Here is a 15,551-nt window from a genome sequence, read left to right as displayed (position 1 = left end):
TTCTCTATATATTTTTATTCCTGGTTTCCTAGGCAGAACCTTGTACATACATACTGTGTAGAGAGTAGTCACTTCCGCAGATGTGTTACTCACGCAGAGTAAATGTTTCCCTGAAACATCAGACTTTCTGGGCACGTGAACGTAGCATGTGAACAAGTGTTGAGGAACATCCAGGATTCAGAATGTATTGCAGCCTAATCAGAGTCACAGTAGCTATTCCATTAATCCAACCAGTCACAATTACTGAAAGACTAGATATCTGGTAGAGGGTGAAAAAATATCAGAGGAATCCAGAAAAAAATTCCAGAAGTAAAAATAGGATGAGTCATGGAAACTTCTGGACACAATAATCTTTAAGTAATTATAAAAGTATGCTCTCAGTCAGCTCTTCACTAGAGAGACTGGGCAACCCTGGGTGCAACTCTGCCCATGGCACTTGATGTAATTAAATGATCTTTGAGGTCTTTTCCAACCCAAGCCATTCTATGAACCTAGTACATTTGACTGCCTGCTGGCTGACAGTCTTTGATATGAATGGCATCAACCTTCCAACTAGTTTGACTGAAAAAACACTGCCAAACTTCCATTATTTTTTTTTTCTGGGGGAGCTAGCAGTAGCTAAACCATCTGGTATATTAGCGCCTTCAAAGGTTATTTTATTTTTACTGCCAGTAAGGAGAATAGGCACTAGAGAACCAGTGATCCTTTTCCCACCTAAGTGTTTGGTTCATGGTCACCTCCTAGCTATAAGAAGATTCCAGTTGTATGGGGCTGCTGAATCACGGCCTGAACCTCTGATTGATCACCTGAGGCGAGCAATGAGTCAGCCACGGGAGAACAGGTGAAGGCAATTCACCTGTGCTGCAGGAAGGGGTGGAGCCTGGCTGCACCTCTCCTAGACCCATTTAAGAGCTGACTACCAGTGGGGAAGAATCTCTCTGGAAATCTGCTCCATCACAGTTCATCTCACAAGCCCAGGATAGGGTGAGTGCCTTTCTCTCATTACTCCAATATAAATTATATTAGCTAAGCTCCTGGGTGTGTGTGTGTATACACACCCAATCTGTATATCCATTGATTATACACCAGTCTACCAATTGGAACAACTTATGGTATCAGTTGACAGTGGAGCCTTGGAATATTATAGATGATATTCCAAATTAATTTAAAAAAAAAATCCTTCCCAAGACTTTTGTGTAGTGTTATACCTAGCAGGTATGAAGAGCTGTTCCAGGTCCTTCATGGCAAAATCTGGTCATCTGTGTTTTTATCTTAATACTCTCCATTAATCTCTTAATACTTGATCACATTAGGCTGCATTTAAAAATCTATTAAGGAACCAGGTTTTCTTGCAGTAAGACTGTTTTCCCCTAAAAATTGAGATACTGTGAACTACAGAGGAGAACTAGCAAAACTTTGTAGAATTCTGAAATACTTTGAGGTATGTGGAATAACACTGCATCTCTTAGTCAATTACATTTGAAAACCAGACCTAAAATTCAAGTGAATTGCCTGTTTATGGAATGAATATTCCATTTCTGAATGATAAGGAGTAGAATTCAGACACTTCTCCTTAACTATCTAAACAGCAGACTGATTAAATCTGTTACTCTAACAATATTTATTTTGAAATGCTCATTTCACAAAGTACACTGAAGAAGGGGTGACTGCTTCTGCAGAGAGGATAAAAAAGGCTAGTATCACAAAAAACAGCTATTTTCCCTAACTGGATATGCCACAGGAATAAATCAATAAAATACAGAGAAAAGATGGAATATACTTCTCCACTACCAAAGGACTGTGGAATTCTGCAAAGTTCAATCATTATTCTCCATCTGTTAGAAGTCAGATGATTTTGATTACTAAATCACTCAGGTTTGAAGGTTATCTCATCAATGCTGACCTTCTGTTCAAAGCAAGGACAGCACTGAATCCAGAAAAGGTTGCTGATTTCTTTCAAGAGAGGTTTTCAGATTTCCTTGGATGTAGATTCCACAGCCACTGTAAGAAAGTGTTCCAGTGTACCCTCCTGGTGGAATATTTTTTCCTTATATCTAGCTGGAATCCATCAGTCTCAATCCGTGACTACTATCTCTTGTCCTGGTATAATGCAATTCAGTAAAGAACCTCTCTTTGTTGCAAGATAAAACCTTTCAGAAATCATTTTCATAGAAAAATTCTTTCTAGAGCCTTTGCAAAATGTTCTCCTGCTGAACTCTTAAAACAAGATTTTTCATTATTGCATGGTTCCAGGTAAACTTTGTTTCTTAATTTTAATCTTAAATTTTCCCCAAATCCAGTTACACACAGTTCCAAGGTGCCTTTTTGCCACAGTGGGCAACTATCCATGCTGTTAAAATGCATGAATCAAGCATGCTGATAAAATGCTGAGGTAATATCACTACCAGCTCAGGTCAAAGTCAAGCGAAGCACTCTAGAAGTGAATGTTGATGTAATAACACCACCAAGCTGTGATAATTTTAGCACTGAAATACTCTTTACTATTTCACTGCCATCGAGCTTTTCTAGGACAGGACTCAGAATATTTGAGGTACTCTGCAGTATTTAAAAGCTATTTCAAATGAAAAATCTCTTTTACCAAGTCAAATAAGAAAATTTCTACCTCACCTTCACCACTCCATTTTCATGCATAGTGATACAGTTGCTGGGATCCTCTGAAAGCTGATACAAAGCCTGAGCTGTAGCTCTATGGACCAATGGATCATTTGACTTCAAGTAGTGTACTAAAGGAGCTACTGCCTTGTTCTCTCCAAAGGTAACTCTATTGTTTCCCCACATGCAACAGTGAGAAATGGCCTCTGCTAAGTGATGCCTTAATTTGTCATTGTTCTGAAGAAGGTAAAAACATAATAAATTAAAGGAAATATAATACAATAAAAATTTCATAGAAAGCAGAACTGCATTCTCAAACATCTTTAAGTCATTTCAGTTTAACTGTAGCACAATTAAGAATTGGAAAGAACTGTGAGGCATGGAGCTAGTAGCACTTTGTAAGAAGTGCTGCTAAATTTTAAATTGTTTTAAACATGCTTTTAGCCTGGCTAGAAATTTTATAAGTGTAGCATCAAAATTTAACACACAGCCATATCACTATGATTCTCTGTGTGTTTCAGATTTATTGCTCTCTCAATTCTCCATGCTTTTTCCATACAGCAGCTGTGAGAAGCAATAGTCAGTACAGACTATAGAACAGTGATTATTAAAATGAAGCTCATCTTCCAAAGTAATTTTAGTACCAGCCACAGAGTGCTTTCATGTCCAAAATACAGCTCATAGAGGAGGAATTCTATAGCTCCTCCTTAAAGCTGCTGAAAAATCTATCGCTCTTGTCACAATCTTTTATTTGGATATAATGTAGATTAACAAAAGAAATTCAGATACTTAGTACAATATGTTTAGCTGTTACTTACTGTGTTTACTAGTTTAGACAACAGAGGGACGACTCCATGATCTGTTATTACAGCTAAATTTTCTTCATCTTTAGCTATATTTGTAATGGCTGCACAGATACTTGCTAAAACTTCTTTATTCTTTGATTTTAGCAAATTGACTATAAGCTCCAAGCCACCCACGAAGGACCGAACCATTTCTCCTGCATCCTAAATAAGAATAAAAGGAAACATTATTTTAGAATACTGAGTCTATATTATATTAAAATGTTACATACAACAAAGACTGTCAGAAGAATTTTTTAAAACTGCAACTAATTTCTCCACCAAGAAATATGGCTAAATGGGAACTTCAAACTCTTGACTGACAGATAGACTGGTAGACTGTTTACATACCACCGTGTAGGCAGAAATTCAATACCTAAGTAAAAGTATCTAGTGTCGTTTTAGATACCATGGGATGTTCTTTATGATCTCAACTTGTCATTCCCAAAGGTGTGCAAGTTTCCCATACCTGCTGTATTGTGTTTCCCAGGATGTGCCTCATTTACTCTATGGTATCTAAAACAACAGTGGACAGCCTTGTTTAGAATTGCAGAATCCTTAGAGTTGGAATGGACCTTTAAAAGTAATCTAGTCCATCTCCCCTACAGTGAATAAGGACGTACACAGCCAGATCATGTTGCTCAGACCTTGATCCAGCCTGGCCTTGAAGGCCTCCAGGGATGGGACAGCCACCACATCTCTTGGTAGCCTGTTCCAGTGCCTCACCACCCTCACTGTAACAGACTTTTTCCTTCTATCCAACCTAAATTTACCCTCTTTACGTTTAGGCTCTCCTAAATGTCTTCTGTTTCTCACATTGTCTGACAGCTAAGACATAGGAGTGGTAATATTCCTTTCTTCAATGCTCTTCAGGAATACTTCCAAACATATTCAAGAGCAGGTTGCACAAGTCGTGACAGCAACTGTGAGAGAATCCTGTGCACTTCAGAGTATGAACAATCAACATAAAATGTAGGTAACAGACACAAACACAAATCTAGAAAAATGTGTTTCTAGATAAGAAATAGAAAAGTAGACATAGAACATCATTATGCTCCTATTATATAAATTAATAGTATATCTTAATTGTGAATATAGAATGCAGATATGGTCCACTTTTTCCATCTCAAAAGATTAGGAAAGATTTAGAGAGACAACAAGAATAATAAAAGGAAGGAAACTGCTCTCTGGAAGGAATGATTAACCAACTAGAACACTCAAGGCTGTAAAAGTGAAAAATGAGAATGGATATGATAGAAGTGTATAGAATCTTGAGATGAATAGAAAGATCATACAGGAAATCTTTCTTCTAAGAGAAAACTGGAAGCATCAGATGAAATTAGTCGATGGTGTGTTAGCATAGTTACAATGTTGAAGTCCTTGGAGCAGGATTATAGGAGCTGCTAAAAGTTTCTAAGTTTGAAATTTGCTGGACTAATTCACAGGAAAAAATCATTGAAGTTTATCTAGTATAAAAGCATTTCCTCTGATTTTCAAAGTTCCAGGATCATAGACCTCTCAAAGGCGGGAGAGAATTCTGGGGAGGGGTGCCACTGCTATGAGTTTGCTACATTCTTCTATCTTTCTTTAGGCACCCCCAATAGGCCAGGATGAGAAACAGAATACTGGATCAGTTAACCTTTGACCTAACACAGATTTGGCTGTACTTATGTTCTTGTGTTTATTAGTTAACTCAAATTAGCAAGCGCATGTTTACATGTTAATGTGTAAAAACAGAAAACCAGCAGTTTTGGCACTGTGAGACTGAGCTAACAGGTATGGAATTCATTTGGTTGCCTCAGGCAAAGAGGAACTGGCAGTTATCTCATAAAGTGGCACACAGCATGCAGTACTTCATGTACCCTTAGAAGCACACAGGATACAAACCTAAATTTTGTTTAAGCACAAATTCTTAACTGATTAAATTACAGTTACTGACTAATACTGTACAACAAGATTCATTGCAGTCCATGAAACTGTCAGAAATGAAATGTCTCTCTGTTTCTTTGGTAAGATGTTCTACCATATATTACTTTAGTCAATCTCTTTTCACGTTCCTCCTGGACAGAAAAAATGCCAGAATAGAAAAACATCAACTTCTTTAAATGTTTTATAAATATATTATATATTTATTCAATCTGTAGTTAATTCCAAGAAGCATTCTGACAGCGACCTACAAGAGATTCACAGGATGCCTACTTACAAAATACCTGAGAGACAGCACTTTGAAGTGCAGTATCATTTTCAGAAACTTAATTGCAAGCATAAAAATTAGCATCAAGTGCCTAACCAGAGGATACCAAGCACTGCAATGTAACCTAGACAAATCACTATTGTTATCTGAACTGGCCCTTCAGTTACTTACCTGAGTGGACCTGTATACTAAGCACAGATGCCTGATATTATCACTCCTTAAAATAATCTGTAATCCAACCCAACACTGTTTTGGTAAATTCTCAACCTTTTATGTATGGGTGTGGGAAAATGAGCAGTTCTCTTAAAGCTCTTTGGTCAGTGATCACACTAACTAGCAAATGACTAAATTTTGGTTAACAAGGATTTCGGTAGAAGCATAAAACCCAATATAACCTGCTGATCCTGAAAAAGATAAAAAGTCAGAAGCTACTGTGGGAAAACCTTCAGGTGTGTGTTGTTTTTTTTTTTTTTTTACAGTCATCTAATTTTTATGAAAAATTACTTACCAAAAGTATGCCATTAGTACCCAAATCTTATCCTTCATAAATGGATTAGTAACAAGGACACTGTTTTTATGAACAAGTAGAAAAGGCAACGTGGTAAACGAGATCAAAGAGCTTTTGCATTAAAGTGATTGGATTAGGATCCCATGAAAGGATCCAGTTCTTAAAAGGAAGCACTATTGAATTAACAATTTTAGAAACCTGCTAGAAGTGGGGTAGGAGAAAACAAGAAAAGGAAAAGCAAGAACTCTTTAACTATGGATCTAGTTGAAGACAACTATCAGATATAATAGAGAGCATTACCTTTGAGAATTCCGTTGATATTGTTTAGACATGTGGATGTAGTGGACTCTTTTTTGCTGTTTGTAGAGATATATTATTGGAAGAGAAGGCTGTTAAAGCCTCAGAGGACATCCAATAAGCACGTAAGCAGGTAGCATTTGATTTTGTTAGTCTGTATTCTGTTAGTCTGGATAGAGATGCTTGAAATGTTCTGAGATTAAAATTGCAAGGGCACATCTCCAGGTAGAAGCCTTTCCAACTAGTTGATCAAAAATACACCTGATGCTGACTTAAGCACTAATCTTGGGCTCTGAGGTAAAACATTTCAGTTTCTCAGTATCTGAGAAGTCTCAGTCCTGAAATACATAAATTATGGTATATACTTGAATCTCCAATTTGCATTCAAGCAATCTGAAGTGCTTGGTGCTGCGGGGCAGTGATGGCCAGACACTCTATTCCTGAAGAACCCTGGAGTCTAGTTTGAGAGGGCTGAGAGACAACAAATAATATGGACTGTAAGAAGCTAAGTAAAGCTGGAGCACTCCAATAGATCTCAACAGCGCTGTTCAACTGAGCACAAAACCTTGCCTATGGCAGAGCTAGATTCCCTTGCTCCCAAGGGCATCTTCAAAACCATTCTTCTATATGGTACTGGATTTCTTAGCATAGGCTAGAGATTTGTGAACCTCTAAATAAGAATACTACTTGCAATCAACAGCTGAATGACAATAATACATTTGCAGTGTAAGACAAAAATACTGTAGTAAAGGCACATGGATCCAAAGACTGATGTAAATGAATTCTCTTTAAGAATGCTAACATTAATATTAATTCTAAGAAAGATTTGTAACTATCCTGTGACTGCTGGGGAAAGGCAGAATCTAAGAACGCCAAGTACATGTTCTTTTGAAAAATTCTCGGTGACATCTTGCTGTACACAGGGGCATCAGATGGGCTGGTGTCAAACTCTTATTACACTCAAAGGAGAGTAAAAATGTCCAGTTAAATGGTCAGAAGTAAATTTGCAGAAGAAATTTTAGTCTGTGCACATCAGTGATGGAAAATGTGAAAATAAAGGTCTGCAAATGGAATTTAATTCATGCACTTTCCTTAAAAGGTCAATAGGAGAATTTTGAAGAAAACAACCACAATCTCTCCTGAAACCTTTCTGGAGTGAAAGGTCTTCAGATTTCATGAAAACGCAAACACGGACAGTATAAACTTTCCTAGGACTAGAGAGAGACCATACCACCAAGAATGGTTTAGATTATATTTATTTCTTTTTCTGGGCTGATTTATGAGCAGAGAAGGACTCCAACTGTATTGTGCTAGTTTTGCTGAGCAAATCAATCAAATTGCTCATGGACTTAGTAAATAAAAATTCCTACTTTTCTAATTCTGGGTTTATATGCCAAACAGAACTCTCCGCTGTAATGCTTCCTTTGAACAACAAGAGAAAGCAGTGGGAAGGCCCATCAGGAACACATTTTCCATAGCAGGCAAGGCAGTTTCTGAGACTGGAAAGGAAAGGTTAAATCCATACAGTTTGACGGTCAAAACCAGAAGCCACAAAATGTGAAGGAAGGATAATATCTAAGAGCAAACTTTAGGCTTAAGTCCCAAAATTAACTGAATGAATAAATAACAGAGGTTCTAACATAAATTAAAAGAGGACTTAGATATTCAGGCAAACTAAGGACAACATATATTTGTGACTCGGAGAAGCAGCTGAAACAGAGAAGAACGAACAGCACACTGCCAATCCTATTGCCACGTGAGTTGCATGTAAAGGGAGGTGGGCTTGCAGCATGTTTCCCGTGGATATTTAGGATAGAAGCCTCTCTATCATTGCTGGTTTATACTATGTATATATGTTCTGTGTACATAGCAGAATGTAAATGTCTGCATTCACTTAACTAAAAATGATGTTTCTAGATAAGAATGTTTATATCTTACTTGATATTTTAAAACTTGACCAGAAGTTTTAAATCTGTGAAAAAAAAATCTACAAAGAAATTTCTTATTGCATGTATCAGAGATCTGAACAGCTAAATGATTAGATACAGGAAAATAAAATGTATTTTATATTTACTTAAATTCTTTGAAACTTACTACATAGATGTACATGACCTTGTGTCTAAACATTGACTCAACAAATGAGAAAGGCTTCTGTTCAACGAATAAACCCTGCAATAAGTATCTAAGATGTGTACAGGGCCCAGCTATAAATGCAAATGATACAGCTTTTCTGCATGGTTCCAGTATCCCTGTATTATTTGTGTTCTTTGAAAAAGTTTCATGAAGACAGAAGATAAACTATCTCCCACTGTGATCAACTAGCAAGTAGATCTTGTATGTTCCTACCTGTACATATTTTCTTTCCAGGTGATTAGAAACCTACTTGTTAAACTTCTCTTCTGACAAGATTGTATTTTCCACATTTTGTACAGTCGTATTGAAAGAATGGAATAATATATAAACAATCCAGAAGTAAGTAAAAGAAGGGAGTTTCAATAATTGTCTGTGAAACCAGCTAAACACAAGGACAGAACTTTCTACCAGTGATGAAAAGCAGAGGGAAACTGCAGAAACCACATGTCAGGAAAGTTTCCCAAATGTGATTGTGGGTGTAGTCTGGTGGTCTGTGCAAGACAAAGAGAAAAGCAAGAAAGCAAAAAATTTGAAGAACAATGAGCAGAAAGACAGAATGAAATGAAAGCTTTAAAATCCATTGCTACTTACAAAAATTTTCTTCTTTCAAAGAGGTTTAAACAATGATTTTGATGTAATTTAGCAAAACCATAGATTTACTTTGTACAGTAAATTTCCACTTTCTTTTCTTCTAATGCAATGTCTATGTATAACATACAGTTGCTATAATTTAAAGACATTTTCACGTGAAGAAATTATACAAAGCTGTGCTTGTGATTGCAGGGGTCTGGATTCAGTTCTTTTGAATATGTGTTCGAGTATAATTTCATTAATGGTCAGGTAACTATTCATACTAAAAAGTCTAAAGAAACTCTATGATTTTTGTTTCCAAATCAAATAGTTACCTCAGGTATTTTCATCTGCATTTATTTTTGTAACATAAGAGAAGAAAAAATAGATATAAAATGTTTTTGGAAATATTTTTTGTTCTTTCGGATCCAGGTTGAAAAAGATAGCAACCTTTAATTTCCACCTTTAAAAATAATCAAAGAACAGCTTTGATGTGAGCTTTAACTCAAAAAGATAATCATTTCCAGATATTTGTGTGTATTAAGCTTTCGTATTTTACTTGTAGTTCCTAAAACTCACTGCACAAATGTACATGGCATTGTTTCAAAGTCTGGGCTGTACAACTAGCTTACTATTAGATAATGACATTTAAGAAGGACATTTAAAGAAGCAATAACAATATAAAAAAGCATAGGCAAAAACATTTTACTGTACCAACAGGAAATATCTTCATTTTAGATCATCAATATTACAAGTTTTAATGAAAAATTTAACCTAACGTGACTGATACAAAAAAAACTTGGTTTGTTATACTACTTTTTACGTGGTTGGAAAAGATAGGAGGAGATAACAAGATTTTTCATTACTTCGCAAGACCACATCCTTCTGGGCAGCAAAGTTTTTGTTCTCAGAAAGTATGATAAATATTATTTCAAAGGTGGATTCAAAGAGAGGAGTTTGCAATTTCAAGAAGTTAAAAAAGAAAAAAAAAAAGGAATAGCTGGCATAGCTACTGAGGATAGCAAGGTACCTGCTATGCTAGTAAAAGACTCATCCTCATACTCTTTAATCACATATTTTCAGCATGATCACTAACAAAATTTAGTTAACTTTCCCTATTAACAAAATTAACTGTCACTATTCAGATATTTCTACTTTGGCTTCTGCCAAGAGCAGAAATACTGTGAGATAGACAATGTTTTTAAATATTTTCTTTAATTGAGAGCAGAAATCACTACAATATTTGCAGAGAAGACGGATTTGGAAAAATCATTTGATCTTTGCAATACTTATACGAGAAGAACACTTGGGATTTTTAACTTCTCTTGTCATCATATTATGCATTTTTTTTTTGGTAGTTATTTCATTAAATAAATAAAGTTGATCAGCCTTAGTTGAGACATACAGTACTTGAACAGGCACTACTGAATACTTTGTAATTGGATTCCATTCTTATTTCTTCCAAAATGAATACTGCTTTCTCTATTTCAAAGATTTAAAGCTAAACACTGTAATAAAAAAATTCATTGTGTTTATCTTTAAAAATACTCCACTTGAAAGCTAAATGTTTCTCCACTAAAAACAAGTAGCATTTCATTCTTAGAACATCTTAAAAAGCTTAAGGTGTCACAGCTGATTTGTCAAATTGAAATGCTTTTGCCAAAAAAAGTGATGGTATGGCTGTGTAAATAAACTCTAATTATCTAGAATCATCTTTGGTCTACCTTCACTTTACTGAAGGAAGGAGTCCATTTCTATGCCCTATTGCCAAGTGAATAACTTACCATAATGCAAAATCAACTTAAGATTCAAAATTAAGGAATGCAATAGATAAATTGCTATATTACAGCTGTTCATTGGGAAAAGGAAATACAACTTACATATGGATATTTCTATTCATTTTTTCAAATTAAACATAACAGTAATATTAATTCAAATGATTTTATATTTAAATATTAATTTTATTCCAGTCTGTAGAGCTGCATGCTTCCACTGTAGTAGAACAAATGAAAAATCCCTTGCAAGATGAGACTATTTTACTACATCTCATAACTCCTCTCTAGACTGCAATCTTGTGAGAAAGTAACAGCAGACTATCAAAATGTATTTTCCTGTCCGCTTTACATCTCGTAAGCAGCTAATGTCAGAGAAGGCTTAGTGTTATATTAGTAGTATCAATGTTGCTCCAGAATGGGATTAAAAGTAGCTTGGAAGAGCAGAATCATCTATTTCTGGTTCTTCAGGGAACATTGCACTGGTTCTCCAGGATCACTGCACACCTAAATACTTGGTGAGTATATTGCTATTGATAGTTTCAAGAAACAAAGGTAAAGTCCATTAGCCAAGCATACAGGCCAATAAAGCATGCAATGCATGTTCTCTAAAAGTAAGTGGGGAAAGGATTTTCATAGTCTCTCACACAATTTATAAAGTCCTTTTGTCTTTTCCTTACTTTTCAGCCTAGCAGACTACTTCTACTCTTTCTCTCCTCCTCCCCTTCACTCCTCACAACTCTCAGACTCATGTAAATGCCAAATCCGATTTTTCTTTTCACAGAAGAAGTTAAACTACTAATATCAGAGTCCTTCGAGGCCACAGTGGCAAAAACGTCATGATTTGCTTTAGACTATTTTGAAAAGTGTTATAATAATGGAAGCATGAGAAACTGATGACACTGAATAATTGGAAAAACTAAACATTGTTTCCATTGGATTTGAGTTGAACTGAATCCAAGTAAGTGCTCAAAACATTGAGTCTAAGTGTCTAAGTAAACTTCTTCATATAATTATTAACATACTTATGGAATACTGGTGGTAATGTGGGTTAATATTGTAGTATTACAAGACAGTAATATTAGAATGTCACAAGGACAGTTTAGCAAAACAATCAATGCATTGACCACACAAATAAATTGTTATGACAATTATTGTTTATGTCATTGCAACTCATGGCATGGTTCCATAAATTAGAGTGGTATTTGAGAAGGCAATCATATCATATTTTACCAATTACAATTATAGACCACTAAGAATCTGAGTGAGCAACATGAGGTATAATATATAATTCAGTCAAAAGCTTCTGGACTAGATAAAATTATTGCTTGAAATGGTCTGGTTTGTATTATGCAGCAAATGAGACACAATGATCTCCATGCTCTTTTTTTGCCTTAAAATCTACAGCAGTCCCATGTGGCAAGCAAGGGGGCAAAGACAGAAAAACGTGAGATGGACAAGAATAAACAGAAAAGAGATAAAAAAAAAACAGGGAGGAATATGAGCTTTAAGCTTTTTATAGATTTTTAAATCTGATTAGCAAGTCTAATTTAAAAGTACAGGAGCTACATGACAAGCTGTTGACTAGTATATGTATCTATTATAAACTAAGCTACAAGGAAAGCTGGTCGAATATTTTCCAGTGGAACAGTATTCCATCAGAAAATGCTAATGGAATGGAACCAAAACCTACCATAAGAACACAACTTCTTGAAAAGTTTTGACAGAAACCAGGCATAAAGGCAGGCTAAATTACCAACGTGCCTCTTCATCTTTCTCTTGTCAGCCAGATGGCTGGTGAATAGCCTGCCAGGCTGCTTGGCTTCTGGTTTTCACAGAATCCCTGACTTCTTGCCCAAAGAGCTGCCAAACAGCTGGAAAGCCAGGTCTCCAGGAGCTCCAGAAGCTTTTTGGCTTCTTAAGTTCTTCAAGCTCTCATTCAGCTGCTTTGAATGGAACTTCACATCTGAGTCTCCCCAGTGAAAGAGACATGGGTTATGCTCTTAGTTTCCTGTTGCTTCCCATCTTTCAGGTTGTGTTTTACATGAATTGGGCTCCTAAGGACCTCAGGGCAATTTATGGGAGTCCCTTCAAGATCTCTAGGATATGTCTACTGGAACCCAAACTCTCTGTGATGATTGGTTCATTAAACTTTTACGCAGCCTGTAGCAAAAGTCATTGAAAAGGCTGGTTCTTCATGCCCCCAGCAAGAATGGCAGCCAACTGTGAGCTCACCAAGTTTGACTTCGTAGACATCCTATATCTCTAAGAACCCTCCAAGGAAGGCCTGAGTGGCAAGCTAAAAATTCCTCTTTGTCTCTCTTACAGTAACTTTCAAAGTTCAGTTCATAAAAATAGTTTAAAAATTTGGAAAGTCTACATTCCAATAATATAGATTAAAAAAGCATTAAAATGAGGTCAGATATAGAGTAGATATGAATGACATTAAAGTATCATAATAGCTAGAGAAAGAAATTGGAAAATTGAGAGAAAGGAGTAAAGAGCATTACTATAAACTGCCAAGGTTTCTGTATATGAATTTATGAGGCACAGCAACAAAAACAAAGAACTGAAAAATGCTGTACATACTCAAGCAGGGAACTCTGACATAGGCTTGGCAAAAGAATAGTATGTTAACAGCGATATATAGGTACAATTTTTAAAATATAAGGAAAAGAACAGCAGTTTGCATTATGGAGAACCACTGATCTTCATACAGAAGTTACTGATCAGTAAAATGTGTAAAAAAAATCAAATTAATATAGAACAGTAAATAATTTTAGCATTTGTTAAATATCAGAACACCAAGTTCAATTTGCAAGTTCAACTACATTTCTTTGTTATTGTAATACAGAAATGTCCTTACTGATTTTATACATGTGGTTACATTAAAATTTCCGTAACAAGAAAATTTTATGTAAGAATCTTAAATAAGATTTAAATAGTCATCTGCAGTACATTCTCAACCCGTAATTTAACTTCAGATCACTCTCTTCAGTAGAATTCAGTTCCTCAGCGTATATTACTTCTGCAAAAGTGAAGGTTACTTAATTGTCACACATACCCATCTCTAAACTTTCCTGCCTAAACCTGATTTAGTTTTGCTTCTGTATTTTCTGATGTCAGTGTGGACATTCTCTTTCCCTGTATTCTGGAAGTACACAGTAATCTTTATATGTCCAATCATCCTCCATCACACCCATGAAATTCCACTGTTGGGCTGAAAAGGAGCCAATAGTATAGGGGAGAGGAGGAAATCACACTTTACTAGAAACAGGAGATAGCATTTTACAAGTACATTTTAAGAAAATAAGATTAAAAAAGATTCTCTCTCTCTTCTCTCAAATCGACATTCTCAGACTGTTTACTTAAATTATTTTGACAGACTTTGCACATACCTTATTTCCTGAAGTTCCTTAGGAAAACCTTTACAGTTGTAGTTAGAACAAAAGTTAGAATTTAAACTTAAAAAGCTGAAAGCTAACAAGCAAACACAAAAAAAAGACAGAGGAAAGGATGAGCCTGACATTAACTGTTTGCACCCAAAACTATTAAGTACAAGGACTAAAAATAACCTCTAAATAACTTGTCTTTTTGTTTCATTTTCATTTCAAAACATGCTATTTAAAGGTAAATCTGCGAGGAAATAGGGATTCCTATACAAACTCAATCTGGTAGCGCTCCTCTTTCTGGCAAAATACCTTTGAATTCTATAATAGTCTAAATAACATCTCTGTACAGTTTCTCTCAGTTTTTCTGTTTGGGCTGATGTACATGGGGACAACACTATGAATACTGTTTTTCAAAGTAGCATCATAACCAAGTATTGCTTTCCAACATCAACAGAGTTGAGTAGACTTTTCTTAGCAATTTTTCATAATCATTTGTGTTTCTTGGACGGTGCACTTATACTTTACCAATGTGCCTGCAGTAGTAATCTTTCCTTTTGGAAGTAACTAATTAATAAGAACCTGCTTCTATTACAATAATTCACTTCAAAAAAAAAAAAAAAAAGACAACTCTTTTAGAATATTTTAAAGAAAAGTGTACACTAATTTATCCAAAATTACAAGTCATTTTTTTTCTAAGACTCACAAATAGCACTGACAGGTGCAGAGCAAATTTTCCCAGGAGAGTTCTATCACATATGCCACTGGCAATCCACCTTAAGATTTTCACTCGACAAACAATTCTGAAGACTAAAAATTTTTAAAACTAGTGCTGGCAATCAAAAGTGAGGATGAACCAATATTATGACAGTCAGAGTTGTAATAATTTATGTACTGCAATGTATAATTTAATCCTCTATTTTAGAAGTCTTCAATCTGTCACAGACCAAATATCACTGCCCTAAATCCTATTGATGTAATAAACAATATCGCTTAGCTACAACATATGGATGCATTCAACAACGTTGTCAATCAAATTCTATGATGCTATTCCATAGGAAGTACTTTGAACCAGTTATCATGAAGTAACTGTTAATTCATATAACCTAGACATACAGGCACTTAGATTCTCCTCCCTTGTTTTCTATTAACTTCCTGTCTAACAACAGGCAAATTATTTAGATCCAAATGCTCAAAACTATTCTTGAGATTTCAGGACTGGGCATTTTTTGA

General features: G+C 35.5%; 1 protein-coding gene across 7 annotated transcripts in view; it reads right to left on the bottom strand.

The window, feature by feature from the left end:
* The window catches only part of ODAD2 (outer dynein arm docking complex subunit 2), a 78,120-nt gene that overhangs the window by 19,118 nt on the left and 43,451 nt on the right, over positions 1-15,551 (bottom strand). For 4 of the 7 annotated variants that reach the window (XM_085227168.1, XM_085227170.1, XM_085227169.1 and 1 more), the window contains 2 exons: positions 3,432-3,620; positions 2,629-2,850 (listed from right to left, as the gene is read on the bottom strand). In XM_085227168.1, the coding sequence (XP_085083294.1) occupies positions 2,629-2,850; positions 3,432-3,620 (411 nt within the window). Of the gene's footprint in view, positions 1-586; positions 2,002-2,628; positions 2,851-3,431; positions 3,621-15,551 lie in introns of those variants that run through there. The other 3 variants (XM_085227173.1, XM_085227172.1, XM_085227171.1) reach the window with 2 other exon arrangements.

The sequence above is a fragment of the Meleagris gallopavo genome, chromosome 6, assembly GCF_905368555.1.
Source record: "Meleagris gallopavo chromosome 6, MGAL_WU_HG_1.1, whole genome shotgun sequence".
Taxonomy (NCBI): Eukaryota; Metazoa; Chordata; class Aves; order Galliformes; family Phasianidae; genus Meleagris; species Meleagris gallopavo.
This window is presented reverse-complemented; position numbering and strand designations above follow the sequence as displayed.